Genomic DNA, 26776 nt, shown 5'->3' on the forward strand with positions numbered 1-26776 from the left:
ATCCCAGAACCATACGGGGAACCTAGTGAATGACCTGCAGAGAGCTTGGACCAAAGTAACAAAGGCTACCATCAGTAACACACTACGTGTCCCCCTGCTTAAGCCAATACATGCCCGAGCTCGTCTGAGGTTTGCTAGAGAGCATTAGGATGATCCAGAAGAGGATTGGGCTAATGTCATATGGTCAGATGAAACCAAAATAGAACTTTTTGGTAAAAACTCAAATCATCGTGTTTGGAGGAGAAAGAACACCATACCTACTGTAAAGCATAGGGGTGGTAACATCATGCTTTGGGGCTGTTTCTCTGCAAAGGGACCAGGACGACTGATCCGTGTAAAGAAAAGAATGAATGGGGCCATGTATCGTGAGATTTTGAGTGAAAACCTCCTTCCATCAGCAAGAGCATTGAAGATGAAATGTGGCTGGGTCTTTCAGCATGACAATGATCCCAAACACACCAACCGGGCAATGAATAAGTGGCTTCGTAAAAAGCATTTCAAGGTCCTGGAGTGGCCTAGCCAGTCTCCAGATCTCAACCCCATAGAAAATATTTGGGGGGAGTCTAAAGTCTGTGTTGCCCAGCGACAGCCCCAAAACATCACTGCTCTAGAGGAGATCTGCATGGAGGAATGGGCCAAAATACCAGCAATAGTGTGTGAAAACCTTGTGAAGACTTACAGAAAACGTTTGACCTCTGTCATTGTCAACAAAGGGTACATTACAAAGTAGGGATGTAACGATTAATCGTAAGGCTGTTAAAAATCAATTCATAGGTATCACGTTTCATATCGATTTTCTGAAAATTGAATCGCAGTACTTTTTTTAAACAGCAGAAGGCGCTATATATTTATCCTGCTCTTGTCCAAATGCTGAGGCGGCGGGCGGAATCTGCTACTACTTTCTTTTTGGCCGCCTTCTTCTCTTAAACATGTTCATAAATGATTCCTTACCCCTTTAGCACTGAAAGAATATCTGTAATATTACGTGAATGTCTGTAAAAGTCAAGTTTTTCTATTAGCTCTGTCTGCTAGCATAACATCTTTTCTTCACTGCACAGAATAGCTGCATCCCAACCGACCACTGGGTTACCAGCGCCCTCTGCTGGTTCAAACAAATATCTGACGTAAATACAGTGCAGACTGGTTTTTTTTAAAGTCCAATTGTTAAGGCACAAAATACATTTTTAGTTGCACTTTCAAAAAGAAAAAGAACTATTATGCAGTTTTGCATTGTTTACTATAGAACAAGAAATTAAATTAATAGGCTTCTTCTTCATATGTATTATTCCTTTCCTTTCTACATTCAAGATTTATTTTTAATTAAATTGCATTGTTTTGAATAGATTATCAAGGGATCCTTTTGACAATGAAAAATAAAAGGAAAATAGTAAAGTATTTTCTAATTTTTTTTCCCCAAAAAATAAAGGAATATTTTTCAATCATCATTTGTCTACAGTCCCATTTTGTAAAATAAATCGTGAGAGAATCGTATCGTGAATCCAGTATCGTGAATCGAATCGTATCGGGAGTTGAGTGAATCATTACATCCCTATTACAAAGTATTGAAATGAACATTTGTGATTGACCAAATACTTATTTTCCACCATCATTTGCAATTAATTTCATTAAAAATCCTACTATGTGATTTTCTGGGATTTTTTTTCCCTCATTTTGTCTCTCATAATTGAGGTATACCTATGATGAAAATTACAGTCCTCATCTTTTTAAGTGGGAGAACTTGTTCAATTGGTGGCTGACTAAATACTTTTTTGCCCCAACGTACATGGTGCAGTGGAAAACACGTAGTCCAAGTGGACCAGCAGTGCATCTAAAACAGGGGGTCTCCAGGACCGGACATGGGCAAGCCATTATAAACCATCAACCTGGTAACTACTCGGCTAATCCTAAAAAGAAGTAAAGTTCAGATTTCCTCTCTATGTCTTCTCTGAAGTCGCTGAAGTCATCTCAAAAAAAAAAAGAACAGATAGAAGTCTAACAGCTAAAATGATCTTGTTTCTAAATTACATTTAGAACCTTTAAAGTACTTTTCTGAACAATTAGATTCCTTATAATACAACCAAAGGGGAGAAGCCATTTTTGACCAGATGTGATGGGGCAGTGATTTGCATTAGTACCATCTTCTTTCTTCAATTTTACTCTTTGATTACATTTTTGCATTGCTTTTCTCTGCGTTTTCTTTACAGCAAATGTCAACAAACTCTTAGTAAAGTTTAGTTTTGTTGCCAAGAGAAATTTCCTGGTTGACCTACAAAAGACTTTTTAGTGAGTGGAGAAAGGCCAGTTTGCTACCCTTTTACCCGTTTTATGTAGAAGCATTGGTTATGTTTGACTGAGAAATTCCGCATATGAAAACATGGGAAAGTAGCTCCCAGTTAAAAAGTTGGAGAGTATTTCTGTGGCCTTCCTGGTGAGGGGGAGACAGGGAAGCCTTCATGCTGCAGAATGGCGACTGCTCAGCTGCGACAGTAACAGCAAATCAACATTTTAATCTATGATTCACTGCATCTACTGACACATTATTATCAGAGAAGGTGATAACAGAAGCTGGCCTGGCCTTCACTCCTTCACTCCCCACATGCAATAATAAAACTTTTTACACTTTGCACATTATTCACCTCTGCTTCGACAACATCTTCAACTCATGACATAGAATTAATGTTTCCTTTTCCAAATTACAGATTTAATGTTCAGGCGGAGAAGTCTCAGATTGATTTACTCAACACTTTGAGTGAACTTGTGGTTTTGAACGAAGTGGATGCAGATTCTGGACAGATTTCCAGGACACAGATAATCATGAGTGGCTTTAGAGATTTCCAAAAATGCTTTCAGTCACTTCATCATTTAAAGTTTTAGAAGTTTTCAACCTCAATGTTCCAAGCTGTGTATAAAGTTGAGTTTGCAGGGTTCTTACTTTGTACCACACAGTGGAGGTTTTGAGGGAGGACAGAGCGTTGCACGCTGCAGTCAGATCTTCTCCTTTGAGCACCTCTTCTGAGTCTTTGGGCATCACAACAGCTGGATCCAAGTCTGACAAAAACAAGAAACAAGTTTTTATTATTACCAAGCTTTTTCACCAATAAAACTGTCCAATAATCCCCAGAAGAGTTTTTATAAATGTCTAATTTCCTATTTTCTGCTTTGGCTATTCCTGAATCCATCTCTTTTGCCAAATTTTATTTCTTCTTGTTCACAAGTCTTTGAACAAGACTTAACAGTGTGTGAATGCTGAATGTGCATTACTGCTACTCACAATGCACATTGAGCTGCACTTCTCCTTTAACCTCGGCAGGTACTGCAGAGCTCAGGGGGCGACACTGGTAGATGCCGCCGTGTATCCGAGACACCGATGACAAAATCAAACTGTCACCATTACTCTCCAACTCCACATCAGGCTCCTGCAAACAACAATCTAGTTTAAACTGCAACCCAATAAATGTTGTCACGACTCTGAACCCAAAAAGGAAGATCTTATCCATTATTCAATCCTGTCATAATTTGGTGTTGTCTCATTTACTTCTCTTTTAAACTTAAAATTGTAATTTGTATTGTAAATTGTATTGTAATTTAAAAAGAACCTGAAATGATATAAAATGTGTTTTGTAGCATTTGAAACGGGCACAAAAAGTGTCTGAAACCATCAACAATTACAACACTCACGAACTTCAGGAGCAATCGTACCAGCTTACCAAGTTTGAAGTATTTACTTCATTATTAAAACGTACATTACACAAATTTTATGCAACAAGAAACCTATTTAATGTTACAATACACAATATGTATGTTAAAATACACATTTTTGTGTTACCATACCATCCTGATAACCAGGGAGGAAATACATTTAAGACACACAAAATAGCTTAGAACAAAACACTAAAAAAGTGACTCTTCACTCCACAAAATATACATTTTGGGGCAGAATGTTGAATTTAAACAAAGCGCAAGAAAGCTCGTTATCGCTTAGCTAACCCTATTGAATCATTCTTATATCTTTAATGAATGACATGCTAAAAAGGCTTTTATCTTTCTCAAAAAAGTTTACCTTTACTCTGACACCAGATTTCAATACCTGACATATTCATATTTTAATAAAAATATACCATTGGTTAAAAAAAAAGAAAAAAAAAAAACATCTATATCCCAACACTTAGATTTTTAGCTATATTATATATTTTGTCTCGCCTTTAAAAAAAAAAAAAGGGGGCCTATTCTAATCATCCCATCCTAATAGATCACACCACATTAAAAAGGCCAGGACTTACTATATGAATCCCATTAGGAACAAGTACAGTCAAAGTTAACAGGAGGATACACAAAGTTTATGTTCCAAGACTATTTACAAGGAGAAAACTCTCCAGTGTCATAGTTAGAAACCACTGACTGAATAGATCTGATAGCCCAGTTAGGAGATGTTAATCAGCCTTCAGCTGAGTTTCTTTATTGTGTGTTTGCACAATGATTGTGTGTCTGACATGGGAATGAGTGCGGTCCTTTAGCCCCGTCAGTGTGGCCTCCGCTCTCACACCCCAGACTGGATCCGTAGGGTCAAAACTGACAGAGTCCTACAGAGTCCTCATGCACACTCATGTCCGCTCTGCATATCAAAAACATTCCCTGCGTGTCTCCCGTGTGTCACTCTTTCTGTCTGGGAGGAGAAAAGGAGCTCCATTCTTACTTGTTCTCTGGTGAAAATGAAGGGCGGTGGGGGGTTGCCGTCGCCTTGACAACGCAGCTCCACGGTGTCCCCCTCTTTGACCAGGCCCTGGGGCGACTCCTTCCACAGCTCCACCATAGTGGTGGGGTCTGGACACACACACAGCATTACAGATGTAAGGCTTATTCAAAAAGCAGTTAAAGTCACATTACAGGTCCATTCTCCAACAGATGACACGACAACCTCCTGCGGGCTCCCACAAAATTACTCAAACAGCAATGAATAAAGGAGGCAGGGGTGTAGTTTATGAGCTTTGGATGAAAAAAACACATCAACATACATATTAACATAACATTTGTGTTAGTGTGTAGCCATATTTATGAACGTGATGACAGAGTGCACAGAGCCTCACAGGTAGAAGGTTACTGCTTTGACCTTAGTATCTTTAACAGTCACAGTGACATAAGAAACAGCAGCAAGAGAAATCCACTAATATTGAAGCTTCATCCCACCATTACTAATAAACAATACATGAATGAATCAATAAATGAATAAACGGCCACTCCATGGTCGGCTTGGAAGATGATGTAAGTTGAAGACTGACTGCTTGTGTTGTTCTGGTTTTTATTTTTATGTAGTCCTGTTTCAGTTTCCTAAGTTTCTTCCTCACTCGTTGTGCTGTTGGACAAATCCCAAGAGCCGCTAAAAAAATTTAAAGATGCAGATGGAAGTTATGTTAAGCCTCATTCTCAGCAAGAAAATAAAAAGCGAGAAACGCCTAGACTTCATTGTCCATCCAACAGTCAAGCTCTGTATCTGCAATACAAATGTAATGTAATGTAAATGTATTGTAATGTACTGTAAATGTAATACAAATGGTTTCCCAATCATAGATATTTTCTTGACTGTCAAACAAACGTACATAGTCATAAAAAAATATTGATTAGTAAATCATCATGAAAACCATGCAAGGACCAAACATTCTCTTGTCTGCATATCAATGTCCTCGAAAATTACACACCAGCCTACACCAAACAATACCCAAGTCTGAAGGAAATATTGAATATAATTCCCTCCCTGAGCCAACATCATCAGTAAAAAGAATCACCAAAATTATAATTTTAATACGATAAACAAAAGTGCAGCCAGCTGAGGCCCAACACAGTCATTTGCAGGAAACCATAGCTGGATCGTCCTGGTCTTCTCCTGCTGGCATTAAGAAAATAAGTCACAGTCTGATGTGAAATGACTGAAAATAATTGCAAAGGCGAGTTGAGCCTCAACCTGATTTTAGGTTGAATGTTACAATTCTTCAGTGAAAAGACAAAAAACCAAAATGCATCCACACAGAGCAGCAATTCCCACTGCAGTCGAAACGACCACCTCATTGTCTGGTAAGCTGTCACATGATGTCTGTGGAATGAACAACTAAAGACAACCACCAGTACAATAACCTAAAGCGCCAGGAACATTCATAGCAGATTGTAAAGGCTAGCTTGTTATTGAAGCAGGGAGACATCTAAAACAAGCAGGACAGAGGCTCTCTGGGACCAGACTTGGACACCCCTGCTATATACTCTAGTCATTGTGAGGCAAGAAGAATTGTGTTTGTAAATTAAACAATCTTTTTGAACTTAATGATTCACTGAGGGTTGGTGTAACAATTCCGAGTTCATTGTGACTGCCTCAGTCTTACAAATGTTTATTCATAAACTAATTAGTTACCAGGTCACCTGATCCTCTGACAGTGTAAACTTCAAGGATGTGTCAGAATAGTAAGGACAGATAGATTACAGTTGGTATCCAGCAGGATGTGGGTGGATGTACTGTAAACAGCACTTGCATAGACGTATTTATGGCATTGGAGCCCAATGTCCTCAGCACGTGTAAAGCAAGCATTAAACTGCACTTGGGTGGCTTCAGGAATGTAGACATTCAATTTAAATCTTGAGTTTAAAAGGCTCTTCCAGAGCTTCTGAAGGTGTTGCACTGCATGCTCGCCTCCAGTGAGGGTCAGAAAATGTGCTGAAGTGAGCCAAAAATGTCTTTGCAAACAACCTGGACCTTCCACCTCCGGCGAGTGCTGTTGTTTTTCCTCATATTTTACAAAGTTATCATTTGCAGCCCTCCCACGGGAAGTGCCGGCTGCTGTGGTTAATGTGGGTGTCTCATGAATATTCCACTGGTGGTGAGCAAGTTTGACCACTTTAGCATCTGTTACAGCCCACTGAAAACAAATCTCACTCACAGAAGATGCATCCAATTAGACAAGAGGATGTATACAACACATCTGTACACAAACGATAGAAACCCATTCTAAACTGTATCCATGTAATCATCTCAACCTGAACTAATCGTCTCTAATTAATTTTTACAGCTCAATAAAGTAGAATCTATATTTTATTTCTTTCCTGAAGGTTCATTTACAGGGGTTTTTCTTCACAGTTTATTTGATTGCTATTCAAGACACTTTGATAAGAATGTCTGTATATTGTTAATATGGGCTACAAAATTACATTTTTTACATTTTTGGTTGGTGGTGTGCCTTGAGATTGTTTTCGATGAAAAGATGTACCTTGGCTACATTTTTATTTTTATTTATTTTTTGAGACAAAGGTGTTCACGTAACGCAAATAAGATTTCAACAAAGATGCTGCAGATCTTGTGTTTGCATTGCGATTTGTTTAAAAAATAAAATAAATAAATGAAATAAAGAAAGTGACAAACAGTCTTTATAAGGTCCTCCTCCAACTAATACAGCAGAGATGTTAAAAGCAAAACTGTTTTTTAACCCCTATGGTAGTGAATGGTGTTCCCCACGTCTTCCAACTGGATTGTGCTACAAAACCTCTACACCACGCCTGATTTTTAGGAAAATGTCTGCAATAGTGCAAGGAGCAAAAAAGATAATTTGAGCAAGCAGGCACTGAATGCAAAGAGCTGTGCTTTAGATCATGAAAAATGGAGCCTTTGTGCTCAGTAATGAGACTTACAACATCTTAAACACAATGTGGGTGCAAAGTGCAGTATGTTGATATTATAGTTGATAAAATTGCATTTCTTGCTGTGAAAATCAGCTGGTGAATCACTTCCAACTGAGTAGCAGACTGAGGCGTGCACATACTGGAAGAAAAATGATTACCCAACTTTAATGTCTATCATGTACACCAGACTAAAAAAAAAAATTGCCATATTTTTTTCAAAAAGGAAAAAAGAAGGATACAACACACATTTAAGGTAATTGTTCCATCCAGAGGAACTAATTGTCAACAATTGACCTCCATTAGCGCCCACAGCTCAATCAGAGCTCAGTCACAGGTAACTGCAGTAACAGTGTGAACTCACAGTGAACGGTAACGTTGATACTGTGGGACTCCATGGTGCGGATGGCTCCCGGCACGAAGAAGCTGACCTCGCAGGTGAAAAGTGCATCCTTGTCCTCTTTCACCAGTTTGTACTCCAACGTGCTCTGCACGGAGAAGAAACCACTGGACTCCTTGGTGACCAGGATCAACAAGTTCACATCTGGAAGAGCGAAAGCATACAGCAACGTGTCAGAAGACCAAGAAGAGCCAATGAGCATATTGTAGCAGCACTCAGAGCAAACATGGTGAAACATATATTGTATGTCCTGCCACTCGAGAGGGAACCAAACATGGACGACAAATGACAGGAGTCGGTAGAGATGCAAAGAGATAGAACATAATGTACGTGAGCCTTAAAACACAAGATCATCCAATGATCGTACTCACGTCCTGGTTCAGATGTGAGCGGCAAGCTGTTCCTGTACCATGTGATGTTGGGTTTTGGGTAACCATTTCGAGCCTCACACGATGCAATCTGAATACAGAGTCACATGGATTAATAAATATCACTTTTATAGGCCAGTCCACAGTTTCTGCTGTCAGACAACGACAATGTAAAAAAACTAACAATAGGCTTTAGAAAGTGTTAATTTTATCCAAACTAACAACTGATAGATGTTAATTCAAACTTGGATTAAAGGCAAACAATGGCACGATGACAAAATCTAAAGCAAACTCAGCTCTAGTCGATTCACATTTATATTAAATGGCAACAACAAGAGACAAAGGTTCTTTATAATCCGAGCAACATTTTCTGATTGAGAGGTTGGGGGTTCAATCCCAGTCTATACCTGTCTGTGTCGAAGTGTCCTTGGGCAAGACACTGAACCCTAAGTTGCTCCCAATGGTAGTCTAGCGCCTGGCATGGCAGCTCAGTCCCATTGGTGTGTGAATGTGAGTGTGAAAGTGCTTTGAGACTACTTCAGTGTAGGGATAAAGCGCTATATAAATTAAGTCCATTTACCATATATACACACTATACTACATACAGTATCATCTGAGCTTGGGATCAGTATTGGCTTAATGATGTCACACATAGCTTGGCATACATCATTGTTGTTACAGAAAATATTATCATTTATTGTTTTTTTACCAGTATGTTTTTCATTGAATTTTGAGTAAAATGTTTTCAATTCTAAACTGTCGAAACAGTAAAAAAAAAAAAACCTGAATTGTATCAGGAACCCGGAGTCAGCTGTTGTTTACATTGCACTCCCAGCAGTTTTAGATCATAATGGACATTTTAAATACCACTACCAAAGTAGTCCCAAAGCACTTAACAATATCAGCACATTCACACACCGATGGGACAGAGCTGCCATGGAAGGTGCTATTCTACCATTGGGATAATCTATGGTTCATTGCCCAAAGGCACTTTGACACAGAGATAGGCTGAGCCTTGGGATCAAACCCTGGACCTCATGATCAGAAGATGACCCCTCCACCATCTGAGCAACCGTCACCCTTTTACCTGGAAGAAAACCAGTGACTCAATAGGCTTGTTCACAAACGCGCTATGCAGCGCAATAACGGAGCAGTGAGTGTAACCTTATAACGCTGCAAAAGCTCCAGGAACTTCATGAAAATCTATAAAACGTTATAAAGTGATTGCTCTATATTTCGACTAATTAGACAATAACTCGTATTGAGATGACTATATTACCAATAAGGGTAAATTTAATCAAGAAACTGCATAAATCAAAATGTACACTAGTACACTATTCGTCAGTTGTTTGACAAAGGGCTAACAGTCCCAACATGTTAATACAAACAATTGTCCTGAAGTGTCCTGACCTTTGAAGGTAGCTCATTAGTCACAGATATTCCAGAAAGAACACTTTCGATCACCGGAGCCTCTGGAGGAGCTGAAGAATGAGAAGTAACTAAAGTCAGTAACTCCTCGGGACAAATATTAGAGAAACATAAAGACAGACATTTTATACCCATTTATAATAATGAGCATTACTAAACCCCTTAACGCAAGGGCCTAGGCTGAAATTTCTTACCAAACACTCTGAGGTGTGTCCGTCCCTCTGCACTCCCAGCCTTCAGTCCGTTCACCTGGCAGAAGAACTCCCTCTCATCAGAGAGCTGGACGTCCTGGATGAGAAGCCGACTTCCCTGCAGGTCCAAAGTCACCTCGATTCGGCCGCTGAAGTCTGTGTGGTTATCGACCATCTGCTGACTGACGTCACCGTAGTAGATCCGCATCCGTGAGCCATTTCCTACGACTCTCTACGAGAGAAAACACAGTGAGGTTTAAAATGCAGCAGTTCAGATATTCATCAGTCATTAAATCCTCACTTCAGCTTTTCAATGACAGTTTATATTTATTGGAACAAAGACTGAGCAGAAGTAGAAATCAATATAGGAATTAAACAATTAAAAACCAGCGTGGTGTTCCTAGGTAAGACACTAAACCTTAAAATATAGTATATGGCTGTTCACAACCTGCCACAGAAGCTCCTTTAATCATTTCACACCAGAGAAAATCCCCTCTTTGCCAATGAATCCTGAAGATGTTTGTAGGAGTGCTGGAGGTTGTGATATTGAGCAAAGGTCCGACAGACCGAATTGGTTTTATTAAAAATGTACTCACTATCAATAATTCTGAGTCATTACCACATAATTTGTCTTTATAAAAATAGTTTTTCAAACTCTTTAAACTAACGATTGTTCTGACATTGACTTATTTTTGTATCTTCAAATGTTCAGGTTTCACAGATTTGAGGCGAGGCTTCATCCATGGCTGATTTCTGTCAGTTCTCGGGTGTTATTGCAGCTGTACTCACCACGAACCACTGCAGAATGAAAGACGGGGGCTTCTCTGCATTAGTAAAGTTGTACTGACAGTGGATCTCAGCCGAGTCACCAAGGTAAGCCTCCACACCGTCATGCATTGTCAAGTCCACCTTGGCCCAACCTGAATAAATCACAGTCACATAAATCAACTCCATGTTCTGAGTGTGTACAACAATCATCCAGTTTAGCCCCTTATCAAACCCTGCACTGCCTCATTTTAGTGTCATATTTTAACCCTTTAACCTAAACTAGTAATCAATTTATTGTGTTTAATAAATTCCCAGGCTAACCAGGATGTTGGCTGCCATGTAAGCAGAACAAAGCTTGCCAAGCACATGGCATCATTTTCAGCTCCCTTCTGTCTAACCACAAAACCACATTTTGGCTGGAGCTCCAATTCCCCTGGCACCATGAGGGAATGCAGCCCAGTCGAGGCTAGCCAGTTTGACACTGGGCTGATGATTCACAGAGCCAAGAGCTTTTTTCAGCAATGCAGGATTTTGGCTGGTCTATAGTGGTTCAGGCACACAGCGACAAAAGAAAACAGACACCTCTTCACATCTCAGTTATGACTTTAATCTTGACGAACAAGCAGATATTTTACTACTCTTACTATAAGGAATGGGTGGGAAATGTATTCATTCATAAATGGGTAACTCACTGCAATCTAACCCCTTCAAATATATAATGAGTCTGTTTGTTTGCTTGTTTTAAATATATTCAGACTGATCATTGGGGGAGGACAGAAGACTGAACTGTGAAAGAGATTGTAAGCAAAGACTGACAGGTGACGTAGCTTTCAATAAACGAGACAGAGCAGTTTAAACTGAAGAAGACATTTATAATATTACACAGGTGGTCATGAGTGGGTGCATGCGTGCATATTCACGAGTTGTAGATATATCCTGTATGAAAATAACTTTTCTCAGCTTTCTAACCCAATAATATAGTTTTATTTTTCAGTGCTCCACTTTAATGAGTTAACGCCGCAACATTGTGGGATATTTTGGAGTGCAGCAACGTAAACGAATGTCATTACGTCATTACATTTGGACCCTGACCGACGCTTTTAGAAAAGTCTGCCCAACAAAGCTGCCCCCCACAAGCGCCACAAGGTCTCACTCGAGCGTGCAGTGGTAACGTTATACAGCTTATTGAAAATTCCAGTGTTTGCTGACAACTGTTTGTGTAGTCAATTGTAGTATTGTTTTTTTTCTTTTGCAGCTGTTTCTATCATCATTTAAGTTAATTTAAGCTATAACAATAAAAAAGCCCATTGCATTATGTATGCTCTGCCTGGGAAGAGGCTAGAGGAATAATTAACTACAAGTGCAAGACGGACAAGTGCAGAGGACAGTGAACACAGATGAATTTTATATCTGGTTTAGGAGGAACCAAAAAGCAGTCCTGAGACAGTTATACCAACTATGAAGAGTGTGAAACCCATAGGTCATAAAGTCAAACCTGAAATATGATTTAACTTCAGCTCCAAAATAAACATGAAGTAAAAAGTACACATTCAATGGTTATAATTACCTCTGGGAACAGAATGAGTATTTCATTGAATACTAATTAAAGTCCATCTATGGCCATCCATGTGGACCATGTCCCATTTCACTGTGTTCATATAGACAACACTGGAAGACTAATTACCGCCACCACAGAAAACTGTAAGCTTTTCCAGTACAAAAAAAAAACACCTCACTGTCTTCAAATGTGTTTTAAACTTCAGAGGAGACAGACCAAGCGTGAAAGGAGATTTAAGACTCTAGGTGCCACCCTGCTGCCCCCATTCACCATCGTGTTGTCTTCCTTCCCCTTCTACACCACCACCACTCGATTCACAATAAAAAAAATTTGCCCCTGGGTTCCTCCCACCTCTGCCTAAGCCTGTAGTCAGCCAACCATTGATTTGAGACACACACACGCACGCAGGCACCCACACACAGGCACCCACGCACACAGGCACACGCACACACACACGCACACACACACACACAGCAGGGGTTGGAAGCAGTTCATCACGTACTGAAGTTCTTGTTTACTGTGACGATGCTGATGTGAAACGGGTTTGAGACAATGAGCAGATTAGGGTGACTGTAAAGTCAAAACATGTCAGATGAGTCAGTGTAAAAAATGCTGCATCTCGTCGGGGTCGTGCTGCTAACTTTTCAGCTAATCCGATTAGCGCTGGGGGGTTGCTAGGGATTTGGCTCCCAAAGCAAACCTGGGGCCTCTCTTATCTGCTCCTGTTGTGACTTTACGTGGCACGGACTATGGCGTAAGCACACACGACCCGTGATCTGTGGACCCAGACGCCTGCGGCCCATGGGAGTGCATGTGCTGTCTGCGTCTGGATGATATCGAGCCAATTCATAAAGGAAAGAAAAGACACATGGGTCCAGAATATTATTTGAATGTGTTGACAGGATTTGGCCTGAGGACAGACCAGACCTCAGATGAGCAGTCACTAAATCTAAGTCCACATTAGGTAGCAGGAAAAATTCATGCAACAGGTGGATTAATAGTCCACGATATTTGACAAAACCCATTATGCTTAGGTCCACCAAATATATAATTTGCAGAATGCAAATATAATATTAGGTTGTACATTATGTTTGACCAGTTTTTAAATACATGAAACTACATATTGTATTTTCAGAGGTTGACACATTAAAGGATAATACTACATATAGTATTTAAAGCTAGCACTACCCCCCTCCTTGGCCTCTGTTGATTTTCTGGCTCAGTGTGTGTGTCTGAACATAGAGTAAACTGTGTATGAGTGAATATAAACTTTACAAAGGTTTACTCAAAACAAGCAACACGTTGAACAGCTTTGTTTACTTCTGTGTTCCACTTTACCAATTTTGACCATTTATGTTCATGAAACGAATGAGTCTTACTGCAACTTCAAAAATACAGCTGAAAAGTCCCTCTTATCAATGAATTTATATTTTCTGGGTCATTAGGGATGGGCGATATTGACAAAAAAAAATTGTCCCAATAATTTCTGGTATTCATCACGATAACGATAAAAATCACGATAAATAAAAACTATTAAAAAAAATTCAGAACTTAGTGTAAACAGGTTCCATACAAACAAATACATTTGAATACATCAACATTAGACACATTTAAAAAGGCTACAATAGCTGCTGACTCAAAGAGTTCATGAGCTGATATTTTATGGAATATATTTGTGCATGTGGATCATTATTACTGTTATTGTATGTAATTAATTTATTTCCTCACTTGAAATAAAATTATTTAAAAAAAAAAAAAAAGCACATGAAAAGCACAAATAACGCCAATAGTTTTTACTGCTTATGAATCTTGTTTATTTCATATTTGATAATGATAATGCTTTTATCCTTCCATACAAGTGTTAAATCTGACCATAAACAAATCGGTGAATCTCTGTGGCTTTATGACAGTAAGACATGTACTTTTTACTATCCCTTATATGGAGTGGTTAGCGTTAGCTCTTAGCCCAGTCTGTGTGTCGGTGAGTTAGCTTAGCATAGTTAGTTTTAGTTGAATTTCCAGTTCATAATCGTTGCTGCGGGTTCATCTCTGTACCCGTGTTTGTGGAACTTTGGGTGGATCTGACGGAGGAACTTGAATCGGTTCCCTTTGTTGGATGGTTGTCTAGTTTTAACCAAGTAGCGGTCCGTGATGTATCGCACGGCAGCTTCAGGTAGCGGTGGCAGTGCACACCGTGCAGAGCTTCCGTAAACAGCGTTCTGCTCCAGAGAATAATAAGTTGTTGACGACAAACGGGCAGTTTTGGCCCGTGGAACACAGTTTTTTGGGGGCATTCTTGGCTAAACTGAGGGACAAACGGCCCATGGCCCTCACTAATTTCCAACATGGGAATTCATCGTTTATATCGTCATATTCTTACCGGTGAGAAAGTTTTTTGACGATAAATCATAAACGATAAAATATCGCACATTCCTACTCAACATATACAGTGTTTGTAGAATAATTTCCTTTTTTTTTTCCTTCTTTTTTTTCCTTTTTCCTTTCCATTCCTTTCCTTTTTTTGTGAAATAATTTCCAAGGAAGATGGTATACAACAACTAATACAGATAACATTAATAATACATTTATCTTGTATACTTGCAATGCCCTATGGAGAATTGTTGTGAAGGATAGTTTGACGTTTTTCCCACTTCACATTGGAAATAAGACGATGAACAGCCTGGACAGCACATCAGTCTGTCACAAGGTCACAGTACAGAACTCACTCATTCACTCTAGCAGGTAATGTCGGACTCTCCAATAAACCCAAAATGTTTATGTTTTACTGTAAAGATCCATGAATTCAAAAGAAGAACAATGGAAAGCTTAACTCACTCAGTGCCAGCCATTTTCAGAATTTCTACCCCCCTCAGTGCCAGCCATTTTTGGGCATTTTGACTGATTTTTAAAGACCCACAGAATATTTTGTACTAAGACAATCTGAATTCTGAAAGATTAAAGTCTCATCAGAAAAAATTATTTTGTTTCTAGCTTGTTTTGTTCTTCTGTAATCCGCAGTTGAATAGAGGTAAGTTTCACACAAAACGCCAGTTTGTGACAAAAAGCTGAGAAAAACTTGGCTTTTTCTGAAAAAACCTATTAGTGACTTTGAAGCAATTTTTTTTGCTTTAGGGACACCTCAACATTGGTTTCCTTCTATAAAACTACAAAAACAACACTGATACCGGGCTTTTGATGGCGAAATATTTATTATTTTGCTATCTGGGTCAGAGTTGAATGGAATTCTTACTGTATTTTGGCCGTCCTCCAAGTCATTCTCTACACACGTAACTTCCTCTTCCTCCCAACACACAGCGATGACCCGTTCAGCCCGGTTAGTTGATTGTTTTCTCTCACCATCGCGACACTCTCAATAGTCCACTTAGTTCCACATATGCTCTGGTTGAGTGTGCTGGGAACTTCAGCATCAACTCTCGTAGCGCCATTTTCTGTCTCATAAACTCCTGTCCTCTTCCTCTGAGCTCTGTCCATCTCGTGTGATCCCTCATTCAAAGGTGCACTGCTGCCACTTACATATCACCTATTATTTTGTTATCCGGGTCACTATTGATTGTTCTGCTTACTGTATTTTGTATCTGCCTATTTTTCACCCATCTTAATTTGTTCTAAGAACCCCAACAACATCGTATTTGAGGTTTATTTTCCCAAACTTGCCAGTTTTCCAGAGATTTAGCTCTCTGAAAAGTCACTTTCTGAGCAGTTCTAAAAACGGGCTGTTTTGGGGCCTACTTATGCATGTTCATGAGTAGGCGTGTCTATAGACGCTGACTTCATGCCTCGCAGCCTAGCTCTAGCAAGGAAGATCAGTGATCTGTTTTCAGTCCAAAAACTGCACATTACAGTAAAACACATGGCTATTTAAGTGGCTATTGTGATTGTGAGTCCATATCAACGCTTCAGACTGTGTTTATCACTAATTCAGCTGCTTCAAACACTCACTGGCTGCTAAGTCACTTTCATCTCCTCCTCAACTCTATTAACTACAGGAATACTGCATTTGATTTAGCATGATATAGGCCCTTTACGTGCTAATAATACTTACATTACTGTAATCATATAGCACTCTTCATACAAAGTTTTAATGCAAAGAGTTTTACAGTGTAGATTTGCATGTTGGAAGACTCCAAACAGGATGCACTCCAATGGGAAGCATAGGCTAAACATTCCTAAATGAACATTTATTTAACAAAATGTTATGGCTAAAATCTTTAAAGCCATAATCCAAATAAGCGAATAAAAAAACTATATGATTTTTATGCGGTATGAGAGCTGAGGAGGGACTGCTGTGGTAACTCTGGTATTTGTTGATTCACTCATCTGGAGTGGAGTTTGGTCCTAAACAGGAATGTGCAGCCATTAAGAAAATGAAAAGCAAACACTCATTACGGGGCAACCGTGGTAGACGGATCATCTTCTCATCATGAGGTTGGGGGTTCGATCCATAGGCTATAATTGTTCATGTGTCTCAGTGTCCTTGGGCAAGATACTGACCTCAGTGGTAGATTGGCACCTTGCATCACAGCTCAGTTCCAATAGAGTGAATGGAACAGATTTTTTTATACAATATCAGCTACTTAGGTAGTAATTTAAGCACAATATGAATCATATCCATATACCAAACAATACCAGAGATTAAAACATTAGTTACTGTATATACCTCTGAACAATAATACACTATAAATATCTGTCTAAATATGGACAAATTAAGAGAATGAAGAGTAAGGTCAAAAACATTTTTCTAACCCAGCTTTCACAGAGAACAGGCAGACAAACAATACTAATCCAACAATAATACACACAATGAGATGTGGGCTACCTCCAGGACAGCCTGTGCAGACTGTCATTATCTGCCTGACACCCACACAATGATTCCAGTCATCATCATTACAAACTTCTTCCTTCCATTAAAGCTGTCAGCTTAGGACCTCCAGAGGACCTGCAGTTCTGCCCCTGATAAGTATCCAAATCAGTCCTGACACAACAACGCAGCCTCATTTACTCACTTTAATCCCCCACAGGAGCGCCGAGCTGTGAAATGAGAATCATAAAACCAGGCTCAATAATTGTTCTATTAGGCTTTTTACCTGACCTGTCAAGGTGGACCAATCAGGATTCAGGGCAGGCTCATAAGAATGAGCGTATCAATGCTTCAATACCAAGTCGTTGATATTTTACAATACATTACCAATCAATATCAAAATAAAAATCAATGCGAGAGGAATGAACATACTTAGAAATGGGGATGATCCTCAATCATCGGGCTGTGACATAGACCTGGGTCGTGGGACAATTTGGGATTTGCCAATGGCCTAATTTTTCACATCAGGGTTTAGTTTTGAGAAATTTTATAAACTAGAAAGTTCTTTGACTCTTGTGAGTCTGCAACACAAATATGGAGCTTCTACAATGTAGGGCAGGGTTTGTTTTCTGTTGGTTTAGTCTGAAGTCTCTCACCCAGGTGTGGCTGCACTAAGACATCCAGGATAACAACAGTGTGACAAGCGCACAATGTGTGTAAAAGATCATTTCAGTAGCTTCTAACACTGAATATGGTGCATGTGAAGCTGTCCCTCAGAACACGGTGCCACATAGCAGCGACACAAGCATTCTTTCTGAATACTTCGACACGACACATACTCAGACTTTGAAAAGACCAAATTGCAAAACAAACATCCAACATGCCTTCTTCTTCTTAACCAGCCTGTGCTGTCAATCAGATCACATATGTTTTTCAGTTGAGCTGTATTTGTCATTTGGGCTGATGACACCTTTAAGCGATGATCTGCTGTGATCCTTTGTTGCTTTTTTGTCTTAAATATATTGAATGCACTTAACAGAAAACATCCCCTTAATAGGGCAAGAGTCTACAGACTAGGGACAGGACAAAATCCCGAACCCCTTAATAGAAAAATGGAGAGTGCAGGTTCTGAAGCATAGAAAAATGCAAATATTAACAAGAGGCAACTCTATAACTCCCTATTAGACATTTGTGGCACAACTTTGGGACATTTAGTCTGCCAGTAATTACAAAAATTAGTGGAAGCCGTTGAAACGGAAATGACATCTTAACCCTTAATTACAGAAAATTTAATAGAAAAGGTTGAATTAAAGAGATTTGAGCCATTTACTTGATAACAGAATAATGAGATATTGATTCAACTTGAATCTTTGAGGCAAAGCAATAACTGAACCTAAATATTATTTTACACTGCCCTAAAACAGATTGACTGCCATGTAATTTGATGATGAGCTGTCTGGTTTATTATGTACTTGATTGGGTGTGCGTAAAAATGTGGCTCTGCGTACTAGCAGCCTTCAGGAAGAGAGAAGGGACTCCACGTAATGAAATTCATACAAACTAATATATCCTAAATTTAATTTCTCAGTTCGGAGAAGAAAAATAAATCAGCAGGTTTTCTTTAAGCTTCTTACTGCAGAAACGCAAGATATGATCAGCACTTCCTGGGAGCCGCAGAGTCCCTGAATAAAAGCTGTGTTCAGACACTTTGAGGTCTTTCAAAGAGAGAAGGGTGTAAAAAGCTGGCATGTAAGTGTGCATGACAGGGAAGAGGATTCCTCAATACACAAGGCTGAACACCTGGGGGATATTGTGCACTGTCTAACATCAAAGAATAGGCGCGCACACATATACACACAGAGACACACAAAAAAATGCTCAGCCCTACAGCAGAGACCGAGCTCCTCATCCTTTCAATGTGTGGCTTTTAGGAGCAGCACCTCTTCCCTGTGTGATGGATGTGACAGTGGAAGGGTCCGGGTTTTATTCTCTCACACAGAGATAAGGAGAGGTGTGCAAATCTCCTCAAAGGACCCTCTTTATGCATCAGTGATCCAGCCTCTCATGCAGCAGAGCACATCACAGCTGCGGACCAGGATCTCACAGTCCTGCATGTTTAATGTTCAGATGAACTTGAATTGACTTGTGATAGAAGAAAATTTAGAATAAATAAAGTTTTAAAACTCGTTCTGGATGGGGACTCTAAAATGTCAGTAGTTATGATTATGTGTGTCAGGCTGTTGAAAGGATTGACCTTTGTTGGACTGGGGGCTTGTCAAGGGTGTACCGTGAGTTATGTAGTAAACTGGAACTGGCACGCATTATTTGTTAAGCTTTATATATATAGTTTATTTAAGAATGTTTACAAATGCAACTCAGTTCCCATCGTTCATGTTAATGAGCTATTTAATAAATTTGATTTCTTTGTGAACGTCACAACCATCCATAATTGTCTTTGGATCAAATATGATGCTCTTAACATTTCCTTACAAACCAAAAATGAACAGAAGAAAGTTCATTTGTAATTCTAATCATTTTTTCAAACTCACTTTCTCACAAAGTTATTCCTTTCTCCTACAATGTCTCATACAATCAAGTATACAAATTACATCGTCATTTAGCAACTTCTAGCAACCTTTAAGACAACCAATAGCTACTTTTCCTACTGAGGAGTTGACAAACACTGCGGGGGACGCAACCACCAATGATGATGGTCACAGCTAGTGGCCAATCAGCATTTACCTGTGGTAAATTTTAAGCTCTATCAAAGGATCATATATAATAGTAGAGGTTTAGTCCGGTCAATAACGTGGCCATTCGTTAGACACGTTTGTCACTATTTTGCTCAGAAGTCGTATTGGCTGTTGTGACACAATCTGTAACCAGACTAAATGGTGGTCCACCATCAGCTACTGCAGCCGCCAACGTCTGTAGCTGATGGTGGCTTACACAAGGTGGCTGGAGTCTCCATTTACTCATGGACTTCAGCCACGCTGTGCGGCCGGATCAAAATCACCATTTTGTTGGGTCACGGAATTTGTTACAACACCTGTCCATAGAGTCCAAGTGGCCATTGTGATACACTCTTGGTTTAGTTAGATTGGTCAAAATTGCAGAATAAATAGAAGACGTGAACGTTAATTTTTCAAAAGGTACTTTTTAAAATCAGTTTTTATCCCATGAAATACAAGCAAGCAAAATCTTAGATTTTTGTCATTATTCACAATTTTAAAGCTTTCCTCCACAATTTCTTTATAATAATTAATATATATAATAATCATCTTTATTTAGTATTATTACAGAACACACAAAGTATGTGTGTTGGTACATATTTTGACGTGTCTGAAGCAGTCAACGTAACATCTGTTGCGCATGAAGCATCCACAGCCTGCTGTCAGTCACATTATTTACACATAGGAAGCTCTGCTGATTGCTCTGAACTTTGCCCTGTTACTTTCTACCCATAGCTGCTAAACAATGACTTTTGATTAACGTTAAGCGACTAAATCTAGTATTATATAGAATATTTAAATATAACTTGCAACGAAAGGTTTACTAATCAGGGATGATTAGAAACTCATCAATGACGAGTGAACCAGTGATGAGGAACTTCTTATAAACTGGATTAATGAGGGTTTTTTGGCCACTATTGCACCCAATTGCCACAAAAATGCTCAGTAAATGTACTGGTCTTTAACTGATGGCTATCGTCTTTAACACAAAAAAAATATCTTAAAATGTCTTAAATGGGAATTATAGTCATTAGGCTAATTCTGGCTTTTGAGGAATTCCTAATCATTCCTATTGGTTATTAACATCTCCTGCAGCATCATGCATTTTTTACAAATACGACTGGTGGGTGAGACTTCATTAAAGCAGCAAGCAGGATGTTTTATTTATGCTTGTATCTGATGTTCAGCAGCGAGTGCAGCTTGTTCCCCACTCTCACCAACCCATCAATGCACCCCCGAGGAGGCTGCAGGGCACTCACATGCAGGTCGGCTCACTACCAGAGGACGGGTAATTAAAGGTCAGCAGGCTAAACACTGTAGTCACATCACAGGAGGGAGGAGCAGAGCCACGGAATCCATATCCTAAGCAGCTTTCTGAGAATGGGAACATCACAGTCTTCCAAGAGAAACCCTCAAGTTCTCCTTTACAACAAAATAGTTCCAGAAATTATTGTCAGGGATTTTTTGGAAACCAAACTCTAACGAATGAAAGTAAGCAAAGCATCAAAATCATTCAAATTGTTTGATATTAAGGGAAGAATTAAAATCCTGAAGTAAAGACACAGCATCCTACTATGCATTTAAATTTAGTTTTCTGTAAAAAAAAAAATTAAAAATTGGTCAAAAATTGGAATTTCATCAATTGGAAAAGGAAATATCTGTAACACACCTACAAAAGAAGATAAAAAAACTGGGTTAATTTTTAATATAGATCTGACCGTTGGCTATAACAATACATATTTTTGAACATTAAAAGTCAATTGGACTTTTACTTCTGATTTTCTATTTCAACATTCAGTTTACCAAGTGACACAAAAAGAGAAGTAATTTGGTATACAGAAATTACATCTTTGTGAAACTATTCTGTCTTTAATCTGATGCTCTAGCAGCAGGATTGGGTGATTTTCTTCCCACTAAAGAAAGCAAAAAAGAGAAAAACGAATCTAAAAACTACAGAGACTCCATCTTCATCTCATAATAAAGGGAGTGAAAGACGAGACATTAATGTGACAGAGGCCAGGTTTGAGGTTTCTGTTGTTATTCAAACACGTATAAATAGAGCATTTTTCCTTAATCAAACCACTGACGACAGCATGACCCGCTGCTGTGACTCTTAACAAAGGCCTTCTTATCCTTTCCCCTGTGGTCATCATCACAGGCGCTGAATATACACGAAAGCTGCAAACTAGGTGCCAACTAAATCAGCTTTCCTTCAGCCGTCAAGGCTGTTAAAATCTGTAGAGGCTTTTTGAACTCTGGAGCCAAAAAAATGACAATTCACAAAAGCATGGCGGACATAAAATTAGGCTTTTGCCACTTTGGGTTTCACTCAACTGTGGAAGTTTATGCAATGACAGGAAATATGAGGAGTACGTTATATCATGAACCATTTGTGGCTGCTCTGAGTCACACTGGTTATTTGAGATGTATTGTATCCAGGCAGACACCAGTACGACTCCTACTGCCTCATTTTCCTTAAAACCACCAAACCACAATGATGACCAATATTTCAGGAAGATTTCATCAGTGTGAGGAGTTCAGAGGAGAGAAAATATCTCGCCAACATACTGATCTTATCACATCGGAGGATCATTTTCATCACACATACGAAGAATAAGTTGGACCAAAAAAAAAAACGTCTTCTCTAAATGAGGTCAAAGTTTTTAGTGAACAGGAGGGAATGACTTGGGTTAAACATGAGGAGCTTAATAATTCATAGCAAGGTCCTAAAATCAACCCTTACCACACTAGCTCCTATAACTCTTTGGAAAATTCACATTCCCAAAAAAGACTGCAAATAGTTCATCAAAAAAAAAACAAGTACAGATTAGCCTTGAAATGCATAAAATCCTTTTTTAACAATGCTAACATTCAAACACTGCTTCTCTTACAGCTATTATCTATTCCTCACCACAATATACTTCTGCCCCCCTTCAATCCTCAAACCCAGAAAACACACATTATTTGATTTTATAGTAATTCTATCAGTAGGTGCCATGTTCAATCACATGGTTTAAGCGAACCACTTAAGACTTCTGAAGAATAGAACAATTTAATTGTTTACACAATTTACCTTCATTATTCCCTGTTGAGCCATTTTGGCAATATTTTAGGAGTTTAGTTTGTCAGTAAGTACAACAAACAAGGAACAGGATATGAAATTGGGTATACCATATATAGATCTTATAGATTGTATACATCTGTACATGTTTTGAGACATTATCCTGCATTTTCATGATCATTTATCCGTGAATGAAATGGTTGAATGTGTAGCAAGGCTATCAAAAAGACTTGAGCATGCCTCTAGCACATCACTGATCCATAGATAAATAAATGATTAACAAGATTTAACTCAATTAATCCCTATTAAGCATCTTTGGCACAATTTTGGAGGGTTCAGTATGCCAGTAACATCATCAAAATATGGAAAGCCAAGGAAAGTTGGAAGAGATGAAGGAGTGTGAAGTTACTATACATTTATGCGTTCGCTTCACTTTTATCCCATGTGAGCGTGCCACACCCAGTTCACCAAGATCAAAATGCTGAGCTCCGGGCCCCGGCCTCTAAATTCCCTGCTGAGGAGCCTAATGCTCTCAAAGAGAATATCAGAGTGATCACAGGTGTACTGCTGGGTTAATGAGGCAGAGAGGATAGTACCCAAGCCAGTCCACGTCATCCCTCACACACGACAGGATTCAAAACAAAGCTGCATGAACTGCATCAACTTAGCATCAAACCATTGAAAAATAATTATTAAAACCTCACGCCCACTTTAAACTGCTACTACTAGACAGGCTGAGGCGTGAGAGTGGGCAGGGCTCCAAAAACATCAGTAAATCTGGTTTCAGCTTCCACAACTGATCCAAATCCCCACCTCAACAAGGAGGGCGACAGAAAAGTGGATCACGTCCAAGTGTGGGGCAGACAGAAAAAAATCTGGATGCATTCAGACAGATATGCATAGAGTGAAAAAATATATTCACCCTCACGCAGAGAGCAGACAAAGCAAAGCTGCGACAGCGTGTGGCGGTCCAGGAATTTACTGTGGGTTTCCTTTTAATCGGTCACAAGGTCTGAGTGTAATGGGTTCAACGGCAGCTCATTTGAAAATAAAGCTCTCAAGTAAATGTAGTGTTTCCAATGCCTGTGTGCTACAATATTTAATTTGTTGACCCGTTTTAATTGTGTTTCATAAAACACCTGGAATACTTGCTAAAGTTAAATTACAGGGATTTTCATTTTGAACGCAAGCTTTTTATTTCATAACAAACCCTCAGAATTGTTCCATCTTTATTTTTTATCCTTGTAAAAACAAACAGAACAAAAAAATCACAAAATACTGTCCAGCACCAGTGCCTGAGTTTCCTTTATTCTCCTTACAGTGATGTCCTCCCAAAGGTCAGTGTTGTTGCAGGATATGTAATAATTGTAGTACACCATTGTACCGTGAATTTATGGAAACTAGTAGAGTTGGTATTAGCAGATGCCGGACCCAAGGCACATGAGGAGCCGGGCCAGACGCCCAAGACACTGAGGAGGTCGCCCCACCAGGATTCTGGAACATCAGTCTCTAGGGAGACTTCAATTAAACACAATTAACTGCCATTTGTAGGCCTAAATACCATTGGATTATTCTACTCTTTAACTCTTTAACTCAAATATTTAAGATCTGTGTAGTAGAAATGAACTTAAAGACAAGCTGGACTGCTTTTGTGCAGTTCTTTGAACAAAATTTAAATACTTTTTTTTGTGTGACTTTACTGCTTGTCAGACAGTCATTACACTTCACAGTGATACAGTAGTGCATCATGTCCAGTATACGTATACTGGACTGTAGATCTGGTAACATCATAGCTAATAAAATATGTAAAGAAGCAGTCTTGCGGTGTTTGAAAAGCGTTTGACAATTCATATCTTTTCATGAACTTCCGTGAAGGAGCTCCAAAGCAATGATATGGGCGGTATGAAAGTGTCTTCAGGAGAACTCTTGCATTGAGTTTTATCTTCTTCATCAGGGACAGAAGATTAGCAGAACACACAGAGGGTAGAAACAACAAATGATTTCAGACTTATGGTCTGGGCTACTGTTTAGTCTTGTTAATCAGTAAATCACTTGTTTGGTGGCTTTTGGTGTTCTTTGACTGGGTAAGGTTCCTAGAGCACCACTGAAAAGGAGGGGGATTCAAGCAGTGTGAAGGCAAAGACTGCCATCAGATAACCATAGCTTAGCATTACTGAACACAAGCATGTTTCCAACATCTCGTGATAAGCTGGGCCTTTGTGTGCATGTAAACAGTTAAAAAGCCAATAGTTCTTCACCCTGACTGCACTACCATGTTAAACAGATCCAAGCTGGTGTATTTTCACAACAAACTGATACAGTATTTCATAACACAGTCCAGGGCCTTCTGGGAGTCGGGAACACTTTCTCCTTTTTGACACAATGACAAACACAATGATAGATCTGTGCTCAGGACCAGCTACATTATTTGATAGTAGCCTCCTTTACCTTGATCTCCAGACTGGGAGACTCCAGTTCTCAGGGATTATCAGAGAGCTTCCAGTAAGTGTTTGATTCACTAGATAGCAGTGAGCCAGGGCAGTTAGCGGGTGGCACTGACCAGGCTGGGGAGGATGGAGGAAGTGAGTTAGCTTAGCGTTGACATTAGCAGCTGTGATAGAAAGGGGAGTCGCCGGTAATTCCTATGCTCAACAGAAAGAGGGGGGCAACACCTGTGTGCCGCTCATTTGTCAAGTGATTTGTATAAAGGAGTGAAGAAAGAGAGAGGAAGGAGTAGGGGTGTGTGTGTGCGTGTGTGCGTGTGTGTGAGAATGTAGGTCGTAGAGGATTATTACTAGACCACACACAATGAAATGACTGTTGGTGCGCACACACACACACACACACACACACACACACACACAAGTCTTACACTTCTTTTGAATCTGCTTTCATCCTGGTAAAGAACATAGTCCAGGAGTTCAGGCTGTACGAATCTGCCTAAAATATCTAAAATATTTTCATATGAATTTTTTTTTTTTTTCCAGCCATTTTTTTAAACAATGCTTTCACTCTGATGAAAGTAAGAAGAACACAGACTATTTTAGAAGACTTAAGAGCACACAACAATATTTGCACCCCAGATGAGACAATGCTCAGCTGCAAGCCCTGAGAGCCAGCGTTTGGTATAACGTCTCTGGGGGTTTCCCATCTTAACGTCAAAACTCTTTTAGTGCATCCTTCAAGAACAGTTCTTTCAAACTTAACATGAACAGAAGGGACTTTGTTTGCTCATTTATTTTTATTTATTTTATTTATTCAGTTCATAATTACTAAAACTCTCTAAGAGACGCGAGAATAAATGTTTTTACGTAAGCTACTGTTTGCTAAAAGCCGCTTACTTTTGTCAGACATAAAGGGGAGTTGGATTTTATGGTAATCGCTTGTGTTTTTTGTTTTTTGAAATGTACTGTGATGTCCAGGAACTGTTGATTGTTTTTTGTTGTGTTAATCCCTTGCAGTGAACTATTTTTTAACACATGCAGACCTTTTTTTAAAGAGTTCATACACAAGTGCCCCAGAGATACAAGTTTTCTGCTGAAACGAGCATAAACCAACCTCCAAAGAGGAGCACAGGGGGAAAACCCTTCGCTCTAAAGACTCCTCTTTGATTAGACAGTTGATCTTTTAACAGTGTCTAATATCAGAAGCGAGGGAGTCGGGGGACGTGATATTTAAGGATCTCCTTTATCTTCCCTCTTTTGAAATGTCAGGTTCAAAGATTGGGGCCAGCCGCCTTGATCTGTGAGCTAAGACGACCTGGAGAGTTACGCAATCGCTGTACGACAGCTTGACCAG

The 26776-nt window shown here is 39.3% G+C and overlaps 1 protein-coding gene across 3 annotated transcripts in view; it reads right to left on the bottom strand.

The window, feature by feature from the left end:
* mcama (melanoma cell adhesion molecule a) overlaps window positions 1-26776 on the bottom strand; it is a 76808-nt gene that overhangs the window by 24797 nt on the left and 25235 nt on the right. For all 3 annotated transcript variants that reach the window (XM_028467497.1, XM_028467495.1, XM_028467496.1), the window contains exons 3-10: window positions 10830-10960; window positions 10044-10272; window positions 9832-9902; window positions 8425-8512; window positions 8018-8197; window positions 4694-4821; window positions 3272-3416; window positions 2933-3048 (exon numbers count right to left, since the gene is read on the bottom strand). In XM_028467497.1, coding sequence (XP_028323298.1) covers window positions 2933-3048; window positions 3272-3416; window positions 4694-4821; window positions 8018-8197; window positions 8425-8512; window positions 9832-9902; window positions 10044-10272; window positions 10830-10960 — 1088 coding nt within the window. The remainder of the gene's footprint in view (window positions 1-2932; window positions 3049-3271; window positions 3417-4693; window positions 4822-8017; window positions 8198-8424; window positions 8513-9831; window positions 9903-10043; window positions 10273-10829; window positions 10961-26776) is intronic.

This window comes from Gouania willdenowi, chromosome 14 (assembly GCF_900634775.1).
Source record: "Gouania willdenowi chromosome 14, fGouWil2.1, whole genome shotgun sequence".
Taxonomy (NCBI): Eukaryota; Metazoa; Chordata; class Actinopteri; order Blenniiformes; family Gobiesocidae; genus Gouania; species Gouania willdenowi.